The sequence below is a fragment of the Brassica napus genome, chromosome A4 (genome assembly GCF_020379485.1).
Source record: "Brassica napus cultivar Da-Ae chromosome A4, Da-Ae, whole genome shotgun sequence".
Taxonomy (NCBI): Eukaryota; Viridiplantae; Streptophyta; class Magnoliopsida; order Brassicales; family Brassicaceae; genus Brassica; species Brassica napus.
In genome coordinates, this window is record NC_063437.1 from 20,855,404 (window position 1) to 20,879,843 (window position 24,440).

The 24,440-nt window shown below is 33.0% G+C and overlaps 7 protein-coding genes and 1 pseudogene across 7 annotated transcripts; 2 read left to right on the forward strand and 6 right to left on the reverse strand.

Annotated features, from left to right (window-relative positions):
• Positions 1-1,664: 1,664 nt before the first annotated feature.
• Positions 1,665-2,615, forward strand: LOC106365184. Its single transcript, XM_013804632.3, has 2 exons — positions 1,665-2,188; positions 2,275-2,615. Exons 1-2 carry the CDS (start codon positions 1,747-1,749, stop codon positions 2,352-2,354), a joined length of 522 nt encoding a protein of 173 aa, XP_013660086.2. The 5' UTR covers positions 1,665-1,746; the 3' UTR covers positions 2,355-2,615.
• Positions 2,616-8,288: 5,673 nt separating this feature from the next.
• BNAC04G48900D lies at positions 8,289-9,849 on the reverse strand. The gene has a single exon (XM_013836195.3). The coding sequence runs from the start codon at positions 9,500-9,502 to the stop codon at positions 9,161-9,163; it is 342 nt and encodes a 113-aa protein (XP_013691649.2). The 5' UTR covers positions 9,503-9,849; the 3' UTR covers positions 8,289-9,160.
• A 404-nt stretch (positions 9,850-10,253) lies between these two features.
• On the reverse strand, positions 10,254-11,260 carry LOC125608244. Its single transcript, XM_048778242.1, has 3 exons — positions 10,967-11,260; positions 10,782-10,830; positions 10,254-10,688 (listed from the first exon to the last, which is right to left on the reverse strand). Exons 1-3 carry the CDS (start codon positions 11,258-11,260, stop codon positions 10,456-10,458), a joined length of 576 nt encoding a protein of 191 aa, XP_048634199.1. The 3' UTR covers positions 10,254-10,455.
• Positions 11,261-11,293: 33 nt separating this feature from the next.
• Positions 11,294-12,169, reverse strand: LOC106394198 (F-box/LRR-repeat protein At2g43260). Its single transcript, XM_048778243.1, has 3 exons — positions 12,037-12,169; positions 11,517-11,666; positions 11,294-11,436 (listed from the first exon to the last, which is right to left on the reverse strand). The coding sequence occupies exons 1-3, from the start codon at positions 12,167-12,169 to the stop codon at positions 11,294-11,296; spliced, it is 426 nt and encodes a 141-aa protein (XP_048634200.1).
• A 497-nt stretch (positions 12,170-12,666) lies between these two features.
• Positions 12,667-13,008, reverse strand: LOC125608370 (annotated as a pseudogene).
• A 2,113-nt stretch (positions 13,009-15,121) lies between these two features.
• On the reverse strand, positions 15,122-17,905 carry LOC125608371 (hydroxyacylglutathione hydrolase 1, mitochondrial). The gene is made up of 8 exons (XM_048778766.1): positions 17,649-17,905; positions 16,820-17,002; positions 16,541-16,744; positions 16,318-16,441; positions 16,003-16,103; positions 15,692-15,766; positions 15,529-15,627; positions 15,122-15,446 (listed from the first exon to the last, which is right to left on the reverse strand). The coding sequence occupies exons 1-8, from the start codon at positions 17,706-17,708 to the stop codon at positions 15,300-15,302; spliced, it is 993 nt and encodes a 330-aa protein (XP_048634723.1). The 5' UTR covers positions 17,709-17,905; the 3' UTR covers positions 15,122-15,299.
• Positions 17,906-19,246: 1,341 nt separating this feature from the next.
• On the reverse strand, positions 19,247-20,176 carry LOC125608372 (60S ribosomal protein L38-like). Its single transcript, XM_048778767.1, has 3 exons — positions 20,039-20,176; positions 19,684-19,867; positions 19,247-19,406 (listed from the first exon to the last, which is right to left on the reverse strand). Exons 1-3 carry the CDS (start codon positions 20,039-20,041, stop codon positions 19,384-19,386), a joined length of 210 nt encoding a protein of 69 aa, XP_048634724.1. The 5' UTR covers positions 20,042-20,176; the 3' UTR covers positions 19,247-19,383.
• Positions 20,177-22,537: 2,361 nt separating this feature from the next.
• LOC106395614 (probable peroxidase 26) lies at positions 22,538-24,439 on the forward strand. Its single transcript, XM_013836018.3, has 4 exons — positions 22,538-22,850; positions 22,939-23,118; positions 23,216-23,375; positions 23,985-24,439. The coding sequence occupies exons 1-4, from the start codon at positions 22,605-22,607 to the stop codon at positions 24,404-24,406; spliced, it is 1,008 nt and encodes a 335-aa protein (XP_013691472.2). The 5' UTR covers positions 22,538-22,604; the 3' UTR covers positions 24,407-24,439.
• Position 24,440: the final 1 nt, after the last annotated feature.

The following is a 24,440-nucleotide window of genomic DNA, read 5'->3' on the forward strand; positions in this document are numbered from 1 at the left end:
AATTTGGCGTGAAACCTCTATTTATTAAATGCTTCCAAACATTTTCACGGTTTGCCAATTTCGAATTGTTGCATTTCCGACAAGGACAGAACATCTTACCACTTTCTTGGGCGAGCGGTGTTGAATCTGCTTGGTGCATAAATGTCTCCAGCCCCGCAAGGTATTCTTTCGTCACTCTCCCGTTAGCATCTCTATGCATATACATCCAATTCCGCAACTCGTAAATAGTCCCAGAGCCAGCCATTTTTTTTTCTTTCACGTTTTTTGTTGTTGGTGTGTTTAAAATGATGTTCCAACATCCATATTTATAGAAAATTTCGAATCTGGTAGTTGTAATTTTACTATGAAATTACGACGAAAATTAATTGTATGGCCAAAAAAAAAACGTGAGCCACCTACCAAGTTGGTGGATTCAAAATTTCCTCGTTAAGTACACGTAAAATATTTCGTCGTAAAGCACTCGCGAAATTTACGTGGATTTTACGAGGAAAAACTATTTCCTCGTAAAAGCCACGTCAATTTACATCGTCTTTACGACGAATATTTTTTGTCGTTAACTTACGACGAAATAACGATGCTTTTCTTTCTCAACGTACTTTCCTCGCAAAATCAACGTTTTTTTACGAGGATTATTTTTCCTCGTTAAACTTCCTCGGTAAAGATACGTTTTCTTGTAGTGATCCTTTTGCAGTTTGATTCTACATGCAACTATGGACTATGGACTTTTTAACACTCAATCTTCCTTTTCCACACACTCATTTTTCTTTTAGTATGGACCCATAAGGCCATAACCTACGTATATGTTTCCTTTTTTCCTTGATTAAACCTGAACTGTGACATGAAGACAACTCTAGCTAATACAAAGATCATACTCAATAAATTGAAACTTCGCATACATACATATATATATATATATATATATATACTCAAAAATGTTGCAAGAACTACAAAATGTAAGTCTTAATAATAGTTAGGTCAAGTCTGCTATCAGTCTATCACTATTTTTTCTGGTTTATATGGAAACGTTATGTGATATGAAGTTGGGAGAACCGCTAGCGTCTAAAAACCTAACTAGAAGAATTAATACTTCAAGAATTGTAAAAATCAATTTGTCGGTTTCAAGTCATACCAATTAGGTTTTCCAATGATGTGTGATGGTACGTAGTTTCCACATGCAAGGTAAACCTAACTTCTAAACTACAATTTGATTGATGAAGAAGTAACAATAATATACAATCACACCTAAGATTCTATTCAAACAATGTAAAAAAAGTTTTAAATTACCATATATTCAGAATTTAAAGTAATATTAGAGACATATAGTTCTGTAACTAATTAACTAATATTATAGACATTAGACCATAGCAAATAGTATACAGAGATCAAATGACATCACATATCTGAAAAGTCTTTTATTATATTTTTACTGCTTGAAAAACGGTGGGAATAATTGGCCAAAAGGTGCTCTGAGATGACTATTCGTTGATCTAGATTCTAACACGCACATGGTAGGCCCCAGTTTTCCGGCCCAACTTCGGCTTACACGTTCATGGTAATAACGATGATGATCATCATCATGTAATAATCACATACATGGATTAGTAACAACATGATGATTACGAAAGAGACAATAAATAATCGTCTCACGTTGATAGCTTTATAAGCACCTCTTCACCCTCTTCCTATCTTCACTTTCTCTCTTCTCTCTCTCTCTCCAGCGAATAAAAACAGAGTTTCACAATCACAATGTGCGACTCAGACTTTCTCTCTCGCTGTTCCTCATACGAGGCAGACGTTGATTCAGACTCAGACGTCTCGAGCACCAGCTCGTACAGTGTATCCGAGGAAGAGATAGACAATGGGTTTGGTGGTGAGTCGATGAAAAAGACCAAGAAGCTAGAGAAGAAGAAGAGCAATGTGTTGCTTGAAGGTTACGTTGTAGATGATTTGAAGAGGACCAAGAGTTTAACGGACGATGATCTCGAGGAGCTTAAAGGCTGTGTAGATCTAGGCTTTGGGTTTAACTACGAGGAGATTCCTGAGCTTTGTAATACTTTACCAGCTCTTGAGCTTTGTTACTCGATGAGTCAGAAGTTTATGGATCAAGATCATTCCCCTGAGAAGAAAACGCCGATGATGCTTGAGTCTCACGTTAGTCCTATAGCTAGCTGGAAGATCTCTAGTCCTGGTAAGCCCTATTTTTGAAATGTTTTAGTATAACATTTTTTGTTGCATTTTCAGATTTTTTGATTATATAAAATGCGTTGAAAATAGGGGATAATCCTGATGATGTCAAAGCAAGGTTGAAGTTCTGGGCACAAGCTGTGGCATGCACTGTGAGATTATGCACTTGAGAAAATGAAGATTTGGACTTGAATCAATCAAAGCTTGATGGATCAAAGAAGAGGATGAACAAGACAACTGATGCAGGAGTGATATCTCTTTATATGCTGTTATGTTTCAGCTTTTTGAGACTGACCTGCTTGTAAACACACATTTGTTGTATGAGTTATGTAATGCTCAATGCTTAATGACCTAGGGAAGATTTTGCTAGGAAAATTTGTTGTAATGCATTAATAAAAGATCAAATAAATAAAAATATTCTTTTAATGAAAGATTAGTACCAAGAACACCCCTGTTTACAAGAAAAATGATTCATATTGTTACTCTGATAGAATCAAATTAACAAGCATACATGTATAGAATCAGAGTGAAAAGTGGCTCTCATTCTCGAACTTGGACATGTTCAATGCTTCTGGTCTCTTGTCCTGCACCAAATCGGTCCACATTACATTCATTGTTTTCTCCACAAACATTTCCAGAGAAAAATATATTGTTGTCTCTTGGCATTTAATTAAAAAAGTGTACAAATTTCACAAGATTATGTTGCTTCTATTGTACAAGTTCTAAGGTTCACACAAGAGGTTGGAGAGAGTTATTACAACCTAACTGCCCCCAAAGAGTTTGGCAATAGTTCCATTCCAAGTTCTAATTACAGATATATGTATACATTTCACATAACACATTATATAGTCTCTGTAACTTTCAAGCTATGTTTGGTTTGTTGTATTGCTCCAGAGAGAGGGGGGGGGTGGAGTGAGATTATAAGAGAAATAAATATTTTGCATTTTTAACTCCAATTCACATCACATTCAGGTTATATTGAGCCTCCTGTCGTGGGCCTTAAATAGTAACCATCCCAAACGATGTCGTTTTATTTATCTCATTTCGGTTTTCTTAAATAGTAACCATCCCAAAGAAAAATATGACATATAATTTATTAATCAAATTTGAAGTAAAAATATTGATAAAAATTAAAACACTTGAAATATATATAATTTTATAAGATTAGCCAAAGAAAACATGTATTAATATTGAAAATAAGGAACATAACATAAAATTAAAACTAAGGATGGTAGTGACTTAATATTCTATTCAATTTCTTTCATATTTACCGAGATCGTTAAAATATTGTCAGAGAAACAACTAGCAATTGCCAACAAAGAAACAAGAGATACTAATAGGATCAAATCTATTTTGAAATTCACCAAAAGAGACATGACATATAATTTATTAATCAAATATGAAGTAAAAAATTGAATAAAACTAGAACAACTGAAGCATATATAATGTTATAAGATTAGCCAAAGATAACAAGTATTTAAGTTAAAAATAAGCAACATAACATAAAATTTAAACCAGATATAGTAGTGACTTAATGTTCCGTTAAATTACTTCCATATTCACCAAGATATTAAAATATTGTTTGAGGAACAACTAGCAATTTGCAACGAAAAATTAAAGGTACTACGAGGATCAAATCTATGTTGATATTCACCAAAAGAGATATGACATTTAATTTATTAATCAAATTTGAAGTAAAAAAATTGATTAAAAAATAAAACACTTGAAATATACATGATTTTATAAGATTAGCTAAAGGCAAAGTTGAAAATAACGAACAAAACATAAAAATTAAAACCATAGGTAGTAGTGACTTAATATTCCAGTAAATTGCTTTCATATTTACCAGAATCATTAAAAATATTGTCCAAATGATAGATGGAGAAAGAGCTTCTTGGTCATGTTGTTGACTACATCTTTTTTTTTGTAAAATTCTTGTTTGTTCTACTTGAAAATATGCACTGATTTTGTGAAAAACAAAATCTATGAGATTAAATCGTAGATTTTATAAATAAAAAGTATTGGTCATATAAATAGAAAGAGAATATTATTTATAGAATAAAATATAGAGTAAACTATTGAAGATCAATTTTTAATCTATTTTAGTATACTAGTAAGGGCCTCCTCCTAGTCAAAATGAGGCATCTGATACATAGTCAAAAAAGCATCTGATACATAGTAAAAAAAAAGGGAGTATAACTTAGCACAACAAGTTTCCTTCAGTGTAATCATGATGAAATTAGCATACTAAGCACTCTACTCATTGTCTTAAACAACTCCATAACATTCAACTATGTATATCTATAGGAACATGATTGCAAAAACTTGGAACCCAGCGTCCAACGGAGGGAAGATACAATGTCACGTACTCAGGTCCACCATTTTGTCTTATCTCTGTTATGTTCTGATACATATCTGGTCATGTTTCTTGGTATAATTGACGTGTTGTTCAATGTGTCTAGAGGAGAAAACTGATGGGTCTAAGTCTTAGCATATCATAAACTTGCTTGTTGGATGAGATCCTATCATCCCCTAGGAGAACAAGAAGAATAAGGGAAGTACAACAAAGGGGAAGAGACAACTTTGAAGGCTTTCCGACACTTTAGGAGGAGTTGGTTTGGTAATCCTGAGGTATACACTTAACCACCATCTACCCAGGATTCTAACAAAAGTAAGTCCGAACCCTATTTCCTTCGGATAAGCATTCTGTTGACTTACCTTATTGGACAAGAAACCTCTGTAAAATCTGCAATTTAAACTCAGAAATATCAGTTTGTATGTAGGCTAATTTGGAGGGGTTTTCCGGTCAGATCAAATGGAATTGGATCCAAATAAATTTATCTATGGAAAGATCACATTGCAGAAAACTCATACGATCAATCAGATGACAAATAGGAGTTATAACTAATTAGCAAATCACCTTCAAAGTTGGTCCGGAATCATCCAAATTTGAAGAAACAGAGATACTACTCTGTTACAGCAAATTCAAGAGAACGTGTAAGGTTCATTCAGGTGGTGATCTGACTGAAATTTTGTATAGATGTACGGGAAACTTTAGACTAAATATTCAGCGGTGGGATTGACAATTAGACCGTCATGGTATTAGTTATTCATGTATTTCTGAACCAGTTGGTGCAGTGTAAAACAGAGTGGTATGTTTGATCAACTGTCTTGTTTGGTTGCGCAGATGAACTCGTACCGAGCTCAGATTTGGTAGATTGCTGCCTCACAGCATATAATGGATCCTTTGACTGAGACAACCACTGAAACAGGATCAACAGCAACCTCTGACATGGAAGAAGAAATCTAAAAGAGTGAATCGAAGTTCAACGCTTGCTTAAACACCTTGTGAGATTACACTAAGATGTCTGTACCAAGGGAAAGCTTTTGTTCTATTTCAATCACTATAAGCAGACCTGAAATTTTGGGGCCCTATCCAAAACAAAATTTTTTAAAGATATTTTTTTGAAATATAAATAAGTTAAAATTATTTTTAAGATAAAATATTTTTTGTTTACTTAAAATTTAAAAAGAAAATTTTAGTCCATTATAAATATTTTTATATAATTATAATTTTAAAATCTGTTTTTTTTTATCATTTTTCTATTTTAAAATATATTTTTTTAAAGGGGGCTCACAAAAGTGGAGGCCCCATTCAAATGTCTCACAAGCATAGGATCAAGCCCCGCCCTCACTATAAGTCATGATCAAGATCGTACACTTATAACAAGCATCGACAAAGGCCGTTTGTTCTCTGCATTATGTTTCTGATTCAAGTGATTGTGCATAAACCCTCATGATAGAAAAAATGTTCGTATCCCAAATGTTGGTGTCCCTTATGGTTGATATTGTTAACAATACTTGATTAATCATGATAGTTCAAGACCTTCATAGCTTGAGAATTTGAACCGGAATACGAAATAAATCCAAAACATGTCTTCAGTCCTAAATCTTAAAATAAACAAAGAAGGCTTGTAGCTGATTTAAATTTAGAGGAAGCCATGAGAAGACATCAGATCAAAGACTGCCTCCAATCGTGATGAGAAGCTTATATGATATAGGCACCATGCAAAGGGTAGATCTGCTGTTTCTTATTAAAAAAGCAACAAGCACCCGTGTATGACTTAATGCCATCCAAAACACATTCATCCCCAACCAAACAAAACTCAACAATATTGTAATATAAATGTATCCAAGAGTATTGAATCATGAAAACATGGCAAAAATAGTTTTCATGGGTCTTCCTCTAGAAATTTTATTTAGGCTCCAAGCGGCAGTCAGGTCGCCATTAAAGTGACGTCTGCTGTTGACTCGTTTAAAAATGGAGCCCATCTTTCTTTCACACCATTCAAATAAAACATATACACAAACGCATAGATCTAACAAGCAAAAAAAAACAAAACTAGCTTAAGTTGACAGAAGTGGGAGATAGAGAAAGGTTTTTATATATAAGACAGGGGCAAGATGCAAAAACCCTAGCATTCAAAGAAAATCATAAAATACGGACTTTTGGATGTTTACCCAGCCCAATATAAGCACTATTTGGGCCCCAGATACTATACTTAGGTAAGTAAAGAACAATTAGCAGCTCATTAGAAACGATTATCCTACCCTATCGAAGCACTAAACTAGCGTTTTTAAAACTGTACCAAAAACTGAACCGAATAATTTTTTGGGTCATGGTTCAATATAGTTCGATCGGATCAAATAATCTAGTTTAATATACTTTTATTTTAAAATTTTAAAAGTAATGTTACTAAATATGATATATAATTAAATTAAAAACAAATTTAAAACATAAGACAATATAAATATACACTAGTTTTATGTTTATACAGATAGTTTATAGATTTTTAATAGTTTTAATAGTTTTTATCGATTTAATAAATATGAGATCTAATCCGGTTATGTGAACGGTTCATGATTAGATCCAATCCGATTATGTAACCAGTTCATGGTTGAACCGGTCTAACCATCAGATCGGTTCGGTTTTAAAAACACTGCATATAGTTGTCCTTATAGTTGGTTACATTTTGATGAGTTCATTCACTATCGAGGGATTAAGGACGACGACACACAAGTGGTGGATGAAAAAAAAACAAGTAGACACATCAAAATTAACCGGAGGTAGTCTGTTGGTATTGGTTCTCGTTTCGTTATGTTATTGTTATATTTTCTCAATAAGAGAACTTGTTCGCTTTTTTTCTTGTGCTTTTCTGTGTGCTCTTGTTGTTGGTCTTCCTCGTTTGTAAGAGGCGTTCTCCACTTCTCCATTTTTTTTTTGTTTTATAATCTATGGGAATTGAGGTGATTCCCCTTTGTAATGGGAAAAAGAGAGGATGTGCCCATTTAAAACCAATTATCTTGTGTGTGTTTAATCATAATGTTTTGTAAACTCCAAAACATATTTAGATGTATATCTGGCTGTTACTGATTTAGTTTCTAGACTCTACACTATACTGTACTTTTGTTCGGCTGCTTAGTTGTAACCTTATGGTACATGTTCCATTATCTTGCTCATCCCTACCTCTATGGTTGCTTATTATGTAACTGATTACGGAGGTTCCTTCTCATTATTACCCCGCAGGCTTTGTTTGTAGTTTTTTGGGTTTAGTTGATTTTTGGTTTTCATTGGCATTTTAATTCGGTGTTATCAGTTTTTGTACGATTCTTTTGATTTGTATGTGTGTGCTCAATATATTACCTATCTCTTTTTCAATCATTTTGCCCTTCTTTTAGTTTGATATCTTTTATTTTGAAAAACATTTGTTTTATATTCTAATGGTGTACAATGAGTTTTTTTCCTCTTTGGATAAAGTTAAATCATATTTGTGGTGTATTACAATTGTTTGTTTGGACCCTTTTTAGTTTGAACCCATTTTCTATTTTTCCTTTATCGTATTCTGTTGCACCAATATTTTGTTCTCTTTTCCTATTATCCTCCCAAAGTGATCATCATCACCTGTCACCTATTATCCAGCTACTTCATAATTCGCTCTCGTGATTTCCTATCATTTCATGTATCACATGTATTTTATTTTATTTTGTAAAAGATGTATCACATGTATTTCCAAGTTGTTTTCTGCAATTTCTTAAACCTTCTGCTTCCAATTGGTTGATTTCATTATTTTAGATGATCATATGGTTTGTTATGCGTAAACACACAATTGTTCTTGTTAGATTTCATTGGTAATTTTGTTTGATTTTGTTTTCATTTTATTCTTTGTCTGGATACAAATATGGTGAACATTTTTTGAAAATTTATTTATCTACACTTTCTACTTAAGTAATTTTATTTTTTGCGTGTGAGTTGAGAGAAGTTGTATATTTATGTTCAATGAAATCATTTGCATAATCTATGGTAATATTTGGAAAATTAGTGTGAAAATGAGAATTAAAGAAACATATAATTATTAGTAACGGATTAGTAATTGAAGTACATCGTTACAAAATCATTGTGTGGTTAGACTTTCGACGTGATCGGAAGAGATAGACTTTCGCAGGTTATTGAAAACAACAGAAGAAGAGATATGACTGACGCCGTGAACTTAGGTGTGAATCAATTTTGTTTTGAGGCAAAATTAACATTGTATAAAAGTGGACGTAGTGATGTCGACTGCACTGAGACTAAATTTATCATTCTTGTTTGACTTTTGTTGATAACAGAAATCAGTGTAGTACAAAAAATTTAGCTATAATAGTTCTAAAAATGTTTAATTCTATTGGACACAATTAACTAGTAAAATCAGTGTAGCACAAAAATTTAGCTATAATTCTCAACTCCATAAATGGTTTTGATTACATATATACATACATACAATAAGTTGCAAGACCATCCAAACCGTAAATCACTCACAAAGTTTCCAAGTTAAATACTGAAGTATACACACGAAACTCTCCTTTGAAAACACACACTGTGTATATATATGAAATTAAATACTTACCTGTGTAGATAAATGCTTTAGGGTTTGTTTAATTACTTCACGAAAACATCTCTATGGCCTAAACAAGACGTAATACATCCGACACTACGAAGGAAGAAAGAATAGAAGCCAAGTTTTGTCCTTAAAACTCTGATCGCAAAACGTCTTTTGGTCGTACCTCTCCGTACTTCTGAAACCCACTGCTCAGCCGCCTCGTTCATTCCTTTAGCCGACTTCCTAAGCTTCTCTTTGAAACTGAATCTCCCTGGTCCCTTCAAGTCATAGCTTGCCAACACCACCCGTCTTCCGTCCCTGTAACATTTCTGTGAGTACCATTCGCTCTGGTCATGATGAGGCAGCGTTACGTAGGCGTACATGTACGTTTGTTCCGACATAATTATATGTAAAGTAAAAATCGACTTAGTGTGTTTTAAGTTGTGTCCTAGTACTATATGTTAGCATGTATATATATGTACTAGACGTAGAGTTGGGTGAGATTGCGGTTGAACCAATATGAAATTGCATTCGATAGTGGTTGTTGACTATGTTGTACCTAATATAGAATTTACTATAGTTATGTGACATCATGTATCATATCATGAGCCTACATGTGTACTTTGTCAAATAGTAACAAATGAAAAATTGATTAATAAATCAATCATAAAGATATATAAATGATTGTACTGGTTGATGATTAAACTTTACCTAATTGTTGACGACAAGAAAATTATTAAATGTTTATATATTTTTGGGTTTGGAATAATTTTGAGGAGAAATTGTCACCCAGCTCCACCATCTTTTTTTTATCCATGATTAATGTAGGTTTGTTGTATAATACGATGATGGTGACTTACTTGTATGTTATTTGCTTCGTTATGAATTTTTTAATAGAGATTTAATAAACTGAAGCATAAAGAACTGATGTTTCGTCAAGAAGGTTCTTTATTTTATTTTTAAAGAGAGAACGTCCATGGATAGGAAACGAATTGTTATTGTGATGAGAACACAAATATTTCACAGAAAGTAAGATCTATAAATAATAAACAAGAGAAAGTTAACAAAATGAAATGTAAGCTTCCAACAAACACTGTTAGCTTTTAAGCAAAATCGAACTCTATCAACTTAGAAAGGCACCGAATAACATATAGTAATGCTTCGCTTCTGTTCAATATGAGAAGAGAACACATTATAACCTGCAAAAGAAGGAGATACCATATGATATGGAGTATCAAAGTTACAAAGCAGAGGACAATGAAATTAAAGAACTCACAAGATTGTTGAGAGAAAAGAAGTTACCCCACATATAATGATAGCATAGATCCTCAACAGAACTATAAACTGTAAATGTTCAAACAAACATAGATAAATGATCCCAAATACTCATCAAATGCTCTTTATATATAGTTTCAACAATCAATAGATGAGAACATACCACGATGATGTATAGTAAATAACCAGAACGAGATATCAAACAGACAAGTAGTAGCATAGCTGCACGAAACACAGCACCACGAGTGCCGAAGCAACACATGATCAAATACATAGCAATCCACTTGTTCTTCCATAATGAAGCGCCTACATCTGTTATGTTACATACAAATAACAAACCGCATGATCAAAAGCCATACGTAAATGTTCATGATGTAGTTAAAAACATATGAAAGATTCTCTCACATATTCCCTTACGGAGAAACTCGCCAGCTCTTCTTGATTGAATCTCATCCTACGAATAAGACGAATAAAATATTTTAAATAACTAAGAGATGCACTTGACAAGCTCTAAAACATATTTTCATAATATATAAGTTGCTTTAAAGATATTTTCTTGTTTCAAAATATAAGTTTTTTTTTCAAAATACCTTTGGTCTGCGGATGCGGATGCATGTGACTCTAGTGCTGAACTCGACTTGTTGAAGCTTAAGTGGGACCAAACTCTCGAGGTAAGGACATATAGCACAAATGTCTGAAGAGAAGGGACGGAGTTGGTCTGTGTCTTGATAATATTTAAACAACCTCTTTTTGTCGTCATAGAAGACAACATTCCCTTGGTTAGATACACTCAAGGGCGTAAATGACCTAGACTCCACGTATGGCTTGATACCTAAACTTATGGAGTGAGTATTGCTCCATGTTTCTTCTTGAGAAGCATCCATAGTCCATATCCCTAGCTCCAATCCACCAAAAGATTAATCCCTTTCGGACATGGCTATGACTAGACGATCACCAACGTTGACAATCTGTGCTTCAAGCACGATGCCTTTGGGAAGATGCGGATGTTTAACGTAATGGAACTTTTCCGTGTGGAGATCCAAGGCTAGTATCGAGTATACTGAATCCTTGACACCATGACTCTTAATTCGTAACCAGTAGATTGTTCCTTTGACACAAGCTGATTTACGTCACATCAACCTTGTAACGACGTGGTTTCCAAAGTGCTGACATCAAGAGTGTCGCTATAGTTAGGATCACCGGATATCCTCACTACTTTGTAGTGACCTTTGATCTTTTCTCTACCGAATCCCATCGCATAATACCCGGGGAAATAAGTCGTCCATGTTCCTGAAATTTTAAATTATAATGTAACCATCAAGTAGATAAAAATGTATATAAAATTTAAACTCTAGAACTCCAGATGAAACATTAGCGTTGACTTCCAAATTTTAAGTGTTACATATATAGTTCATCTACTCTTTCAAACTATTTAAAACATTGTGCCTGTCTGACATTTTAAAATTTTCATAATGCCATAAGCTCAAATAAAAATTTGTCTTATAAACTTTTGTAAAAACTAAAAAAGTTACGTACAACTAAAATTATCGTATAAAATCATGATGCCCTAAACAATATTCATATACAGTAATTGTTTCGATATACATAAATCTCAAGACCAGTTATGCTTTTGAACATGACATAATAGAAGATTACGTACCGTTCGTAAACGTGGAGTTAGTGCGGCGGCTCACGAGGGGAGGGGAATGAAACCGCTGGAGTTGTCCCGTCGAGGGGTTCAAAACGTTTACACACTCTTCTTCGGGGGTGCAGACCAAACCGTCGCAACTCATCGACGGTCTTGTCGCGTGATATCTATACATTAGTAATGTCAGAAAATTAATAAAAAAGAACTCGATAAACTTTTCATATTTTTGCATTTTTTCAAAACATTTTCTTGAAAATGCCATTTATATATTAAGCTCCGACTTGATAAAAAAATAGACATTAGTTTTCTTCATTTTGTGGCTAATTCTTGTATACAAATATTCACGTACGTAAATTTTTTGAGCATCATCAGTAACTGGTAAAATCAGTGTAGCACCAAATTTTAGTAACAAATTTCCAACTCCGTAAATGATTTAAATTACATATAAACATACATAAAATAAGTTGCAAGACCATCCAAACCTTAAATCACTCTGACAAAGTTTCCAAGCATGAATCTCAATGAGGGATATTAAAGTATTCACACGAAACTCTCCCTGGAAACACACACAACTATGTGTGTATATATATATATGAAATTAAATATTCACCTGTGTAGATAACTGCTTTAGTGTTTGACTAATTACTTCACGAAATCACCTCTATGGCCTAAACAAGACCGTAATACTTTGGACACTACGAAGGAAGAAAGAATAGAAGCCAAGTTTTGTCTTACAACTCTAATCGCAAAACCTCTTTTGGTCGTACCTCTCCGTACTTCTGAAACCCACTGCTCAGCCGCCTCATTCATTCCTTTAGCCGACTTCCTAAGCTTCTCTTTGAAACTGAAGCTCTCTGGTCCGTTCAAGTCGTAGCTTGCCAACACCACTCGTCTTCCGTCCCTGTAACATTTCTGCGAGTACCATTCGCTCTGGTCATGATGAGGCAGCGTTACATAAGCGTACATGTACTTTTGTTCAGACATAACAATATATATAAAGCAAGTTAAGAAAATCGATTTAGTGTGTTTTACGTTTTTATAGATATCATGGCATTATAAGTTAGTATGTATATATATGTATTTCACTTAGAGTTGGGTGAGATTTCGGTTGAACCATTATGAAATTGCGTTCGATAGTGGTTATTGACTGTGTTGTACCTAATAATCTAATATAGAATCTCATATGTACTATAATTATGTGACATCACGTAGCATATCACTCCTTCCTTACAGACATCGAAAAGACTGCGATTCAACGATCATCATTTTCATTAACGCAGGCTTCTATTGGGCTCAAAGTATACTCACGGATCATCACTAGGGCCTCTACCCACTTATGGTTTCATTACTATTTTGTTCAACTTGTGTTGTTTTTTGTAATGGGTTTTTAAAAAACTAGAATGGGCTGTAAAATGGCCTTCTTGCTACCTTAATTTTAATACAAAAATTCAGTCAAAAATAATAATAAAGAACTGAGGTTTCATTAAGAAGGATCTTTATTTCTTTTTAGTATATACACATATAATTTATTTATTTATAATTTTATGGTTTCATCAAGCATATATAATTTATAAGATTAGCCAAAAAAAACCAAATACTAAAACTGAATATGAGCAATTTAACATAAAATTAAAACTATAAATAGTAATGACTTATTATTCCGGTAAATTGTTTCAAGATTCACCAAAGTCAATAAAATATTAATCAAATGAGATAGATGGAGAAAGAGTTTCTCGATCATGTTGTTGACCACATTGTTTTTGCAAAATTCTTTGTTCCGCTAAAAAATATGCCCAAATTTTGTGAAAATAAAATATATGAAATCAAATCATAATTTCATAAATAAAAAGTATTAATAATATAACATAGAAATAAAATATATTTAAATTTTATTTTGGAGTAAGATATATAAGAATCGTTGAAGATAACTTTACTCTATTTTAAAAATACTTTATTTTTAAGTTAAAAATATCTAAAATCTAGAAACTATTGGAGATCAATTGAAAACAAAATTGACTATTCTATCAAATAAAGAGGTAACAAACAAGTCACAATAAAAAAACATCCATCTAAAGTAAAGTTTTAAATACCTTAACCAAGATATTATCCATGTTCTTGTATAATGAACGTAAAATCCAATTGAACAGTAGAAACTTGGACATGGTAGACAAAGCGTCTTCGTGAAGAGAGTTTGAAATAAATATGAATAAGCAGCTGTGCATATCAAAAAGATTTCTCAATTCTTCCATAAAAAAAAAAAGAAAACATGTATAGAATTGTAGAATATTAAATAAAAACTAATGACACGTTAAGGCTATAGAGATATGTGGTAAACGTCCACACCGAAAATCATAGTTACATATCTCATAGCTTTTTGCTACATATGAGAAAGAAAAATAAAAACAAAAACAAAACAATTAATAAAAGGTGAGTACAAATGAAACTGCTAAGAAAAGAAAGAGCGAAGTATATTCCATTTTTAACAAACCAAATATATATATGATTATAAAGATTATAACATAATGTTTCTTTTTCTTATATATAACCCATCTTCCATACTTCTATTTCTTTACATATGTAAACTTTTTTCTCTCATGCACTTGGCTATTTTTCAATACATGTTTTTAAATAATGTTATGATGATCTGTAATATTTTTATATGAAAATTATGTTTTAAGTTTTATCTTTACTGCACTGTTTTAGAAATTTTTAAAATTTGATTTAAATAAAGTGAAAGATAATTATTGTCGAGTCACTATGAATAAATAACTGCTTGTTAATCATCTTTTGACTCATGCATAGATTCCTCCTAAAGCTATCGAACCGACTAGGAAGATTGATTAGTGCTGTAGTGCATAGATTACAACGTGATAGTTAGCTGAAGATCTGAGGCAAGTCTCTTATTTGTTATTTACACCATGATAAGCACCAACCCTTTAAGAACCATGATAGCTATGCTCTTGATTTGTTATTACACCAAGATAGTTAACCTGATTTGTTATTTACACCATGCTCACCACCTGGTTAAGCACTCCCTGAAGATCTGTTTAAGTAAATTGTTGAAGGTTGTTAGGAAGGGTAATAATGGATACATATATGGCGAAAATTCATAATTTTATAAACTGGATCCCAACTAAATACTGTAGATTTTCTTTTTTTCTGTTTTCAATACAAACTCAAATAATAACTGAAAAGCCCCAAAAACATGTAAGAATACATTGATCTTTGCAGCTGCTGATGACTTCCGACTATACAATAAGATAAGATACCAAGTTCTAGAAACGATCTCTTGCTCTCTGTATACGACGCAGTGCTTCCGCTTCAGTTGCTGACTCTGGAATGCTTAAAGATTTGCGTATGTCTTTGCTTGATGTTCTGAGGAATGGGTTACACTCTTTCTCCACCTTCACAGTCGTTGGAATCTGCAGACAACAAACCACAAATGAAATCTAGAAAGAGGTTTAGAGAGAGAGGAGAAAAGAGCAAAGAGTAAGATTGTATTACCGATGGGAGTCCCTGGCTTCGAAGATGAGCAACTCGGGTTGCATAAGACTGAAGAGTTTCATTCTTTGGTTCTACCGATAATGCAAACTTGAGATTGCCCTGTATCATGTAAATAGTTTACTTCACCATATCGCAGAGAGTAGAAGAAAGTGAAAAAACTTACTGCTGTGTTTTCTCGACCACAATATATATTTGTATCATCTGGTAATGAGACGATCTTTTGTAGTGATGAAAGCATCTGAGACATATCAAAAAAAAAAAAAAAAAAAAAAGAAGAGAATATTACTGTCTAATTATGACGAAATTAGCCTACTAGACCACTCTAATCATTCTCTTTAACACCATAACATTTAACTCTTTAAGTTTTACAAATAACTCTGTGACAAGAAACTAACCATAACAGTGCAAGTATATACAAAGGTTGAAATCAATTTTACTGATTAGGTTTTAGGACTCAAATTCAACTAATGTTACCTGTTCAGGGGTACCTTCTGAGATGGTACCACATGATAAGCTATATAACAAGTCTCCTGTGAATATTGTGGCTGACCCTGGGAAGTAGAAGCTGATATGGCCTGCTTGAGAATAAAGAACAGTTAAATAAGGCAAAAAAAAAAAAGAATAAAGAACAGTTAAATAAGGCAAAAAAAAAGTAAAAAGTTTTACGACACTACAAGGACAAAAAGTAAGGAGAGTAGTTACACAGTGAAGTATTGAGAATGGCAAATAAGTTACTAAGAACAGTTCATAGTTTATTGCTGTAGAGGTAAGTATATGGCAGCTACAAACCTTGTGTGTTGCCAGGAGTGCTAAGTACTCGAACCTCATGTCCAGCAAACATCCACTTATCACCATCATTCAGATGTATGTCAATCCCAGGAATCCTATCCTTATCCAGAGCTGAGCCAATCACCTGTTGGGAAACATAACAGTTCATTACAAGAAAAGAACAACCAAACAAATAGCCACAATACATCTAACTAGCAAAGTAGAAGATAAGTATCTCCATTACCTTTGCGCCATACTTTGCTTTCAGTTCAGCATTACCCCCTACATGGTCATCATGATGATGAGTATTCAAAATGTAAGTCAAGTTCCAATTCTTCCTACTCAACGCCTCTATAACAGGAGCAGCCTCAGAAGGATCAACGACTCCAACAGTGCCTGTGTCTTCATCGTGCAAAAGATACGCGTAGTTGTCCTTACTACACGCCACCTGAAAAACACCACCAACAAAAATTAAGAGATTGAAACGTCATAAGTGATGATGACAAGGCAAAAGTACACTAACCAGTTCGATTTTTAACGAAGAGGGCATGTTGGAGATGCTACAGAAGTGTGTGATCTTAAGTGTTTTTCTAGCTCCACGGAGGGTTTTGAGGGGCATGGAGAATAACCACATAACACCGTATAATAAGCTTTTCCTGAGGCAGAGATGTCTCCAACTAGGCCACACACAAAGCTGACCTCCAATCTATTCCATAGATACAACAAAAAAAAATTAATATAATCTGATAACCAAAAAAAAAATAGAACTTCCAAAAGAAAAAGACCAAACACATTTGTCAAAGCAAATTAAAAAACAGAACATAGAAGCTTTAAAGATTGATCCTTTCAACCTAGATATATAATAGTAGATGACTATTGTTCATGAATACAATCAACAAAATTAATATAATCTGATAATAAAACAATAGAACTGACAAAACAATAGAACTGCCAAAAATTAATAAAAGACCAAACACATTTGCCAAAAAAAAACAGAACATAGAAGCTTTAAAGACTGATTCTTTCAACCTAGACATGATAGTAGATGACTATTGTTCAACAATTATACAATCTGATACACAACAATAGAACTGCTAAAAAGACAAACACATTGTCAGAGAAACAGAACACAGAAGCTTAAAGATTGATCCTTTCCACCTAGTAGATGACTATTTCAGCTATAAAGACTGATCCTTTTGTTAAAACGAAGCCTAGTACTAGCTTCAGATCATCAATAAGATCAGTAAAGTGAGGATCTTTATGAAATTTGGTACAAACCCATCATCAAAAAACGGATCTTTTTGACAGAATCAAAGAGAGGGAGACAGAGAGAGAGAGAGAGAGATATGAACCTTAGAACATGAAGGAATCGATGAATTGGAGGTAGATGAAGCTTTGGAGATCATCGGCATCCTCTCTCTCTGATAGATTCCTCAGATAGAAACAAGAGAGAGGGAGATGAATCGGTGATCCCTTCTTCAAAGAAGAAGCAATAATCTTGCGTGAGCTGAGCTGTGAAGAGGACGAGTCTGCGACTTCGACAGGAAAGACGTCAGAGGTAGAGACAGCTTTTATTAAGTCTTAATTTTTATGTAATTAATAGCTCAACTACTTAAATCCCCTCACAATAAATGCTCTCACATACTAATTCCATTAATATCTGGTTATAATTATTTTTACTTTGTAACGATTTCCTCATTTAATTTGTTTTTGTTTTACTATGCTAGATTAGATTCCCTTTTGTAAGGCAGGAAAAAAAATAAACATTTCATTTTGGATGGACGTCTGAAATAGAAAGAAAACAAGATTTTATTTGGTCAATCTTTATATTATAATTTGCTGGTTTCCTTGAATGGTGTTTTACTATTTTTTTTGGTAGAAGGTTGAATGGTATTACTAGCACATGTATATACTATTGGGTTCTTACTTCTTACATGTGGATGTGGTAGTGTTTTACTTTTATGGAAGTAGTTTCGTTTTTGTTGGTAAAATTCTTATCAACTAGCTGACTTTTTCAATCTTAGATATGTATATAACTATATACTGTCGATTATAAAATGTCATAATTTAAGAAAGTAGTTGGCAGCATTATCTTATTATAAAATATTGGTTATCATAAAGTAGATAATATCTAGATTTTGGTATGTTATATTTTTTTCATTTTGTAAAGTCTGGTATCTTTTGTTCGTTGTTGTCATATACATTTCCAGCAACGATATTCTTTCTAAACTAATTAGTATGAATATCAAGATTTTGGCATGTATATTTTTTTTTCATTCTGTTTTATGTCCGGTAGGCCTAATGTCCGGTATCTTCTGTTCTTTGTTGTCATATACATTTCCAGCAACGATATTCCCTCTAAACTAATTAATGGAAAACATATCATTCAACTATTTGAGGAAAAATGTGAGACGAGACAATTTAAGATTAAAAATGAATAATCTTTTATTTGTTATTTAGACCATATTAACAACACAAAGTAATCACTTTTATAAGGAAAAAAAATCAAGTAAGATTTTGTGTCTATCTTGTTGAAAATGAGCCACTTACGTAGGACATGATTTGAATCGTTCATACCCATTTTTCTAATATATAATTGACCAAGTGGCTTTACATTTAATACATTTTGTTTGACAACTCATAAGGTTCAATTTCAAATCATACCTTCAACCAAGCCATTAAATCTGATTGGTCTAATGGAATCAGTACAATGTAGTTACAAACTTGATTGTTCTGAATTTCTTGATTAAACATAACTGGCTTGTTCTGGGTAAAAAAACTAGCCCAAAAGGCCAACAAGTATCCAAAGAAGCCTGGGCCTGATTGATAGATTGTTCTACAGCCCATTTAACACTTCCAAGGAATAATAATATTGCAAATATGTTTATGTTGATTTTGATGATTAAACAAGAGACTATGTAACTTAAAATTTGAATCCAGAGCGAGAACATAATCAAAATCTAGTCTGGTATTAAAAACTGAACCAATCCACAAAAAGTCTAGGCATAACTGAACGACACAAAACTTAGTGGAGGAAAAATATAGAATTGCACAAAGATTCATCAATCACCAAAGGCTTCTTCATCTTCAAAGGTCTTGCACACTCAAACCTGAAAACGTGCAACAACAAAACATGTAAAACGTGTCTATATAAAAATCAAGATGTCTTCATAACAGCAAGCAAAAGCTGTTTGACCACTCACGCATCGTAATTCAATTTTACTAGATTACTATGTATGAGACCAAACAGATGTTATAAGCTATAGCTAGACTTAGGTGTAACAAATGATTCAAAGTACGACAAGTTTGTGTAGTGTAACAGATGATTCAAAGTGTGACACAGTTCGAGTAGTCTAGAACGATAGGGTTTAAAGATTATAAACGAACCTGGAGGAAGAGACTGCTTAAGCTTGTCGGCTTTCTCTTGGTCAAAGACGCAGAGAGTGTAGAGGTACTTCGAGCATCTGACCTTGAACTTAACAATGTCTTTGCTTCTCTTGATCTTCACGGATCGAGCATCTTTCCTCCTTGCTGTCAGAAGGAAGTCCTTAATCTCGTGAATTTGCTTAGGCTACACACATTTAACAACCATAATCATCAAAACAACGTTTTAGTATATCAAAGTTCTCTGTAACCTACAAGTTTTACTAGATCCTAATCAAAGCAACAAGCGATTAACTGAGCTAAAATGAAACAAGAACCAACATTTCAAGCTACAGAGACATTAAAACATGAAACGTACCATGGTAGAATCTGCTGTTTAAAGCTAAGCCGCAAGAACACCGTCGATGTAAAGACTAAAAGGAACTCATTTCAAGAACCCTAGACTCTTATATAATAAAATACCAGATCTACCCTCTAGCCCATGTACCTCTCTGTTTTTAATTGGGCTTAAGCCCAATTATATATCCTAAAGTTTCTTATATTTACCAAATTTTGACCAATTTTTACTCTTTCATCTTCGTTTTTACTATTTTCATACCCAATATTTTACTTGTAGACTAGTCTCATATGTTTCTGTTTGGGAGAGAAACAAGATTAACTACAAAAATTCATTAGGATTTAGGATTATTATTTTACTAAATAAAATGTTGAACTTTCCACAGGAAGAAACGTTAACATTTACTAAAGTAAGAGTATCTAAGGACTTATTCCATTTTTCATTCTAAATTTATAAAGTTGTTTATAAAACCTACTTAAGATTTTTTTTTTTGGTAACAAAACCTACTCAAGAATAAAAAATAGAATTTCTAAAAAAAATCTAGTAGTCATTATTCTATTATTTACTTCAAAATGGAGTATTGTTGAAGTAAATTACACTTAACTCTATTTTGGAGATACTCCATTTGAAGGATATGAAATACTACATTAAAAAAGATCTCAAAAATAACACAGATACAAAAAAAATTGTTCAGATGTGGTCCAATGCTTCAAGGCCATGAAGTATACTCCATTTGAAGGAAATATGAAATACTACATTAAAAAAAATCTCAAAAATAACACAGATACAAAAACAATTGTTCAGATGTGGTCCAATGCTTCAAGGCCATGAAGTATAATAATGCTCAAGAAATCCAATGAACTGCAAAAGAAAATCAAAAATGTTAAGTGATACTCTGCGAAAGGTTAAATTAAAATAAAATTTATATTTTTTTAAAAAAAAGTCCACTATGTATAAATAAAAGAAAAGTATATTAACTTAATTTGGATGAAAGCATATGTATGTACAATTAAGTTTGACAATTATGTTCCACTATTGTTTCCCCGTTTCATAATGAACTTTCGGTGATAGTGTAAGTCATATGGGTTTGACAAAAAAAAGTGTAAGTCATATGTATAAGAAAAAGGTCGTAAAGTCCATATAAAAAAAATTCAAATTGTGTGTTGCGTACATAGATTTAAAGGAAACAAACATTATGTATTGTATTATTGTATATCTTTCACGTTCGAGTGTAAAATGATTACATTAAATATGTTCACTTTTTCTCTTTTTTTTTTTGCAAAAACGAAAACAAATATGAATTGATTGTGTCCATTCACAAATGGATTGTAAAAAGAAAAACCATAACTATAGATGACTATACTACATATCATGACTCTGAATCAGAATAGTTTTCATCATAATCGTTTTTATTTCACAGAACATTGACAAACAGACCGTACTGTGATAGCAGAATTACAAGAAAAGGGGTCAAGTTTCAAACGAAAAGTATTTGGCTAATGTCTGGTCACATGACAAACGGATACTCTTTATTTGATCTATGTATCACCATTTTTATCGTCATTAAGCTAGCTATTTCCTATCGACATGACAACATGATCAGTCCTTGTTTTTTTTTAGTCACCACTTATATATTCCTTTCTTTAAGATCATATATACATGTTTGAAACAGTATTCTACATAATAAATAAGAACACACGAGAAATGGGATCTCATATTTCTGCATGGGAAATCAAACAACGCGCACAATCCGAGTTAAGATCACATGATAACACGTTGCTTCACTATCTGATGACCATAACGTAAAATTTATACATGTGTAGTATACACACACTTGATTAATATTTTAAGGTATCACACATACTATTTTATGTAGTTTTAAAGAAATAGGAGTAAGTTCAGTTCAAAAAAAAAAAAAAAAATAGGAGTAAGTTTCAAAAGAAAAAGAAAGAGTACATATTTTAAAAATCCAAAACTCCAGTCGTGTTAGGGTCTTCTTATTTTCTCTTTTGACCTTTGCTTCTTACATGCATGTCACATAAAATCTTCATACACAAACCATCAACTCTTAAACCCTCAATCAAAGTTTTAACCCAACCGATCTGATAATTTCCCGGCCTTTTAGTATCCTAAGTAATTTTGGCATACCATTTGTTATTTTTGCGCATATGTATAAATATCATAGAAAGAGATGTTTTGGTACATATATAGATATCAAAACGTAGACTATCTTTATGTGAAAAATTCATTTTTTTATCATAAGTATTTCATGCAAATTATTTCTCCACAAATATTCAAAACGTCGGCACAGAAATTAAATGGGTACACGACATTACGGGCTGGCAACTTACCTTGCACGGTACTTAACACAAACTCAACAAAGATCCGATTATTATGCTTGCAAAGCTTGTTGCTTAATTAATTTTTATATATTATTTAGTAAATAAAGTTGTCTCAATCCTAGTCAGAGATGGCACCTTCGCAATCTATATATCAAACTCCCTAGTATATATAAGCCCCTCACTAGTACTCAACATCACATCTATTTGTCTTCTCCATACCACTCAACAGCTTCACCGAGAGAGATATGGTTATGAAGAAGATCTTCCTCGCGGTGGTGGCGATTGGAACCCTCAGCCTCTTCCCTGGAACGGCTGAGGCGGCCGTGATGGGGCCGTCCATGCAGAAACTGACGTGGCATTTTTACAAAGTTTATAACACTTGCGAGAATGCTGAGAACTTTGTGAGGCACCAAGTTGAGATTCTTTACAAGAATGATACAACCATTGCTCCGAAGCTCCTTCGTCTCCTCTACTCAGATTGCTTTGTCACCGTACGTTTTTTTTTCTTTGAACTTATCTTATTTTACCGTTTAAACATTATATGTTAATGTGTGTATGTGTGACACTATATAATGATAGGGATGCGATGCATCGGTTCTTCTAGAAGGTCCAAACTCAGAGAGAAATGCGCCGCAAAACAGAGGACTTGGAGCGTTCGTGATCATAGACAAAATCAAGAAAGTGTTGGAACAAAGATGTCCTGGTGTTGTCTCTTGTGCTGACATTCTTAACCTCGCAGCTCGAGACGCTGTTCATTTGGTTACATCTTCTTCCATTTCAATCTCTCTTTCTACCTCTATCTATATACATATGGATACTGACTAGCTGACATGTATGGGGAAATGGTTTCCTACAGGCAGGTGCACCATCTTATCCTGTGTTCACAGGAAGAAGAGATGGCTTGACGTCTGATAAGCAAACCGTCGACTTACCATCACCGTCCATCTCATGGGATGCATCTATGGCTTACTTCAAATCCAGAGGCTTGAATGTTCTTGACATGGCTACACTTCTAGGTCAGTAGTTGCTTTGCGTTTCAAATTGAATTAAGGTTTGTTTGTACATAAAGGAGAACAAATCAGTTTGTTTAAGGTACAGTAAAAACTCTATAATTTAATATTGTTATGATATTTTATTAATTTTTAGAGTTATTAATTTACAAAAAGAAAATATACATTTTTATAAAATAAAGAATATTATATTTTGCCATATATATGAATTTTAGAAAGTCGACTTTCATATTACTTTTATTATATTATTTATTGTGCACAAAATATGTTACATATAATTTAAATGTGGTTGTAGGTATAATTTTATTAAATATTATCAAAATATATTGAAGAAATATATTGAAGTGTTAATAAATATAGATATAATTACATTGTTAATAGAAAATTAATAAATATAATTTTTTGTCTGTACTTATATGTATATATAAATTATTGATTTATGATTTTAATAAGACAAAATTTTCTAAACAATATTATTTTATTATTTTATCGATTTTGAATATTGATCGATTTAACTCAACTTTTTATTAAGTTATTAAATATTAATTATAGAGTTTTTACTATAGTTTTGGTTAAGTTTGAACCGGTTTAACTGAATTGAACCTCATAAACCAGGATCACATTCAATGGGGAGAACACATTGCAGCTACATCGTTGACCGTCTCTATAACTTCAACAAGACAGGTAAACCAAGCCCCACTATGAACAAGACTTTCCTCTCTGAGATGGCAAATAAATGTCCACCAAGAACCAAGAAAGGCCAGACCGATCCGCTAGTGTACCTAAACCCGGACTCAGGCTCAAACCACAGCTTCACAAGCTCATTCTACACCAGGGTTCTAGCAAACAAATCTGTTCTCGAAGTAGATCAACAGCTGCTTTACAACGAGGACACCAAGCAAATCTCTGAGGAGTTCTCAGCGAGTTTTGAGGATTTTCGGAAATCATTTGCTCTTTCCATGAGCAAGATGGGGTCTATAAATGTGTTGACTAAAAACGAAGGCGAGATACGAAGAGATTGCAGGCGCAGAAACTAAACACAAATCCCTCTATGATCTTTGTGATTGCAAG

Bases quoted from the DNA above. Each gene is read 5' to 3' on its own strand.
- LOC106365184 (XM_013804632.3), top strand. From the start codon at position 1,747: ATGTGCGACTCAGACTTTCTCTCTCGCTGTTCCTCATACGAGGCAGAC. The intron at 2,189-2,274 runs GTAAGCCCTATT...CGTTGAAAATAG, and splicing joins CTGGAAGATCTCTAGTCCTG to GGGATAATCCTGATGATGTC.
- BNAC04G48900D (XM_013836195.3), bottom strand. From the start codon at position 9,502: ATGTCGGAACAAACGTACATGTACGCCTACGTAACGCTGCCTCATCAT.
- LOC125608244 (XM_048778242.1), bottom strand. From the start codon at position 11,260: ATGGATGCTTCTCAAGAAGAAACATGGAGCAATACTCACTCCATAAGT. The intron at 10,831-10,966 runs GTATTTTGAAAA...TCTTATTCGTAG, and splicing joins TCCGCATCCGCAGACCAAAG to GATGAGATTCAATCAAGAAG. The intron at 10,689-10,781 runs GTGAGAGAATCT...GTAACATAACAG, and splicing joins GTTTCTCCGTAAGGGAATAT to ATGTAGGCGCTTCATTATGG.
- LOC106394198 (XM_048778243.1), bottom strand. From the start codon at position 12,169: ATGAGTTGCGACGGTTTGGTCTGCACCCCCGAAGAAGAGTGTGTAAAC. The intron at 11,667-12,036 runs GTACGTAATCTT...TTAAAATTTCAG, and splicing joins TAACTCCACGTTTACGAACG to GAACATGGACGACTTATTTC. The intron at 11,437-11,516 runs GTTGATGTGACG...TCAAGGATTCAG, and splicing joins GGAAACCACGTCGTTACAAG to TATACTCGATACTAGCCTTG.
- LOC125608371 (XM_048778766.1), bottom strand. From the start codon at position 17,708: ATGCCGATGATCTCCAAAGCTTCATCTACCTCCAATTCATCGATTCCT. The intron at 17,003-17,648 runs GTTCATATCTCT...TCTATGGAATAG, and splicing joins CGATTCCTTCATGTTCTAAG to ATTGGAGGTCAGCTTTGTGT. The intron at 15,628-15,691 runs GTAAGTTTTTTC...TACATGATACAG, and splicing joins GTGGTCGAGAAAACACAGCA to GGCAATCTCAAGTTTGCATT.
- LOC125608372 (XM_048778767.1), bottom strand. The intron at 19,407-19,683 runs GTTCGTTTATAA...GCACGTTTTCAG, and splicing joins TAAGCAGTCTCTTCCTCCAG to GTTTGAGTGTGCAAGACCTT.
- LOC106395614 (XM_013836018.3), top strand. From the start codon at position 22,605: ATGGTTATGAAGAAGATCTTCCTCGCGGTGGTGGCGATTGGAACCCTC. The intron at 23,119-23,215 runs GTTACATCTTCT...GGTTTCCTACAG, and splicing joins CTCGAGACGCTGTTCATTTG to GCAGGTGCACCATCTTATCC. The intron at 23,376-23,984 runs GTCAGTAGTTGC...CTCATAAACCAG, and splicing joins TGACATGGCTACACTTCTAG to GATCACATTCAATGGGGAGA.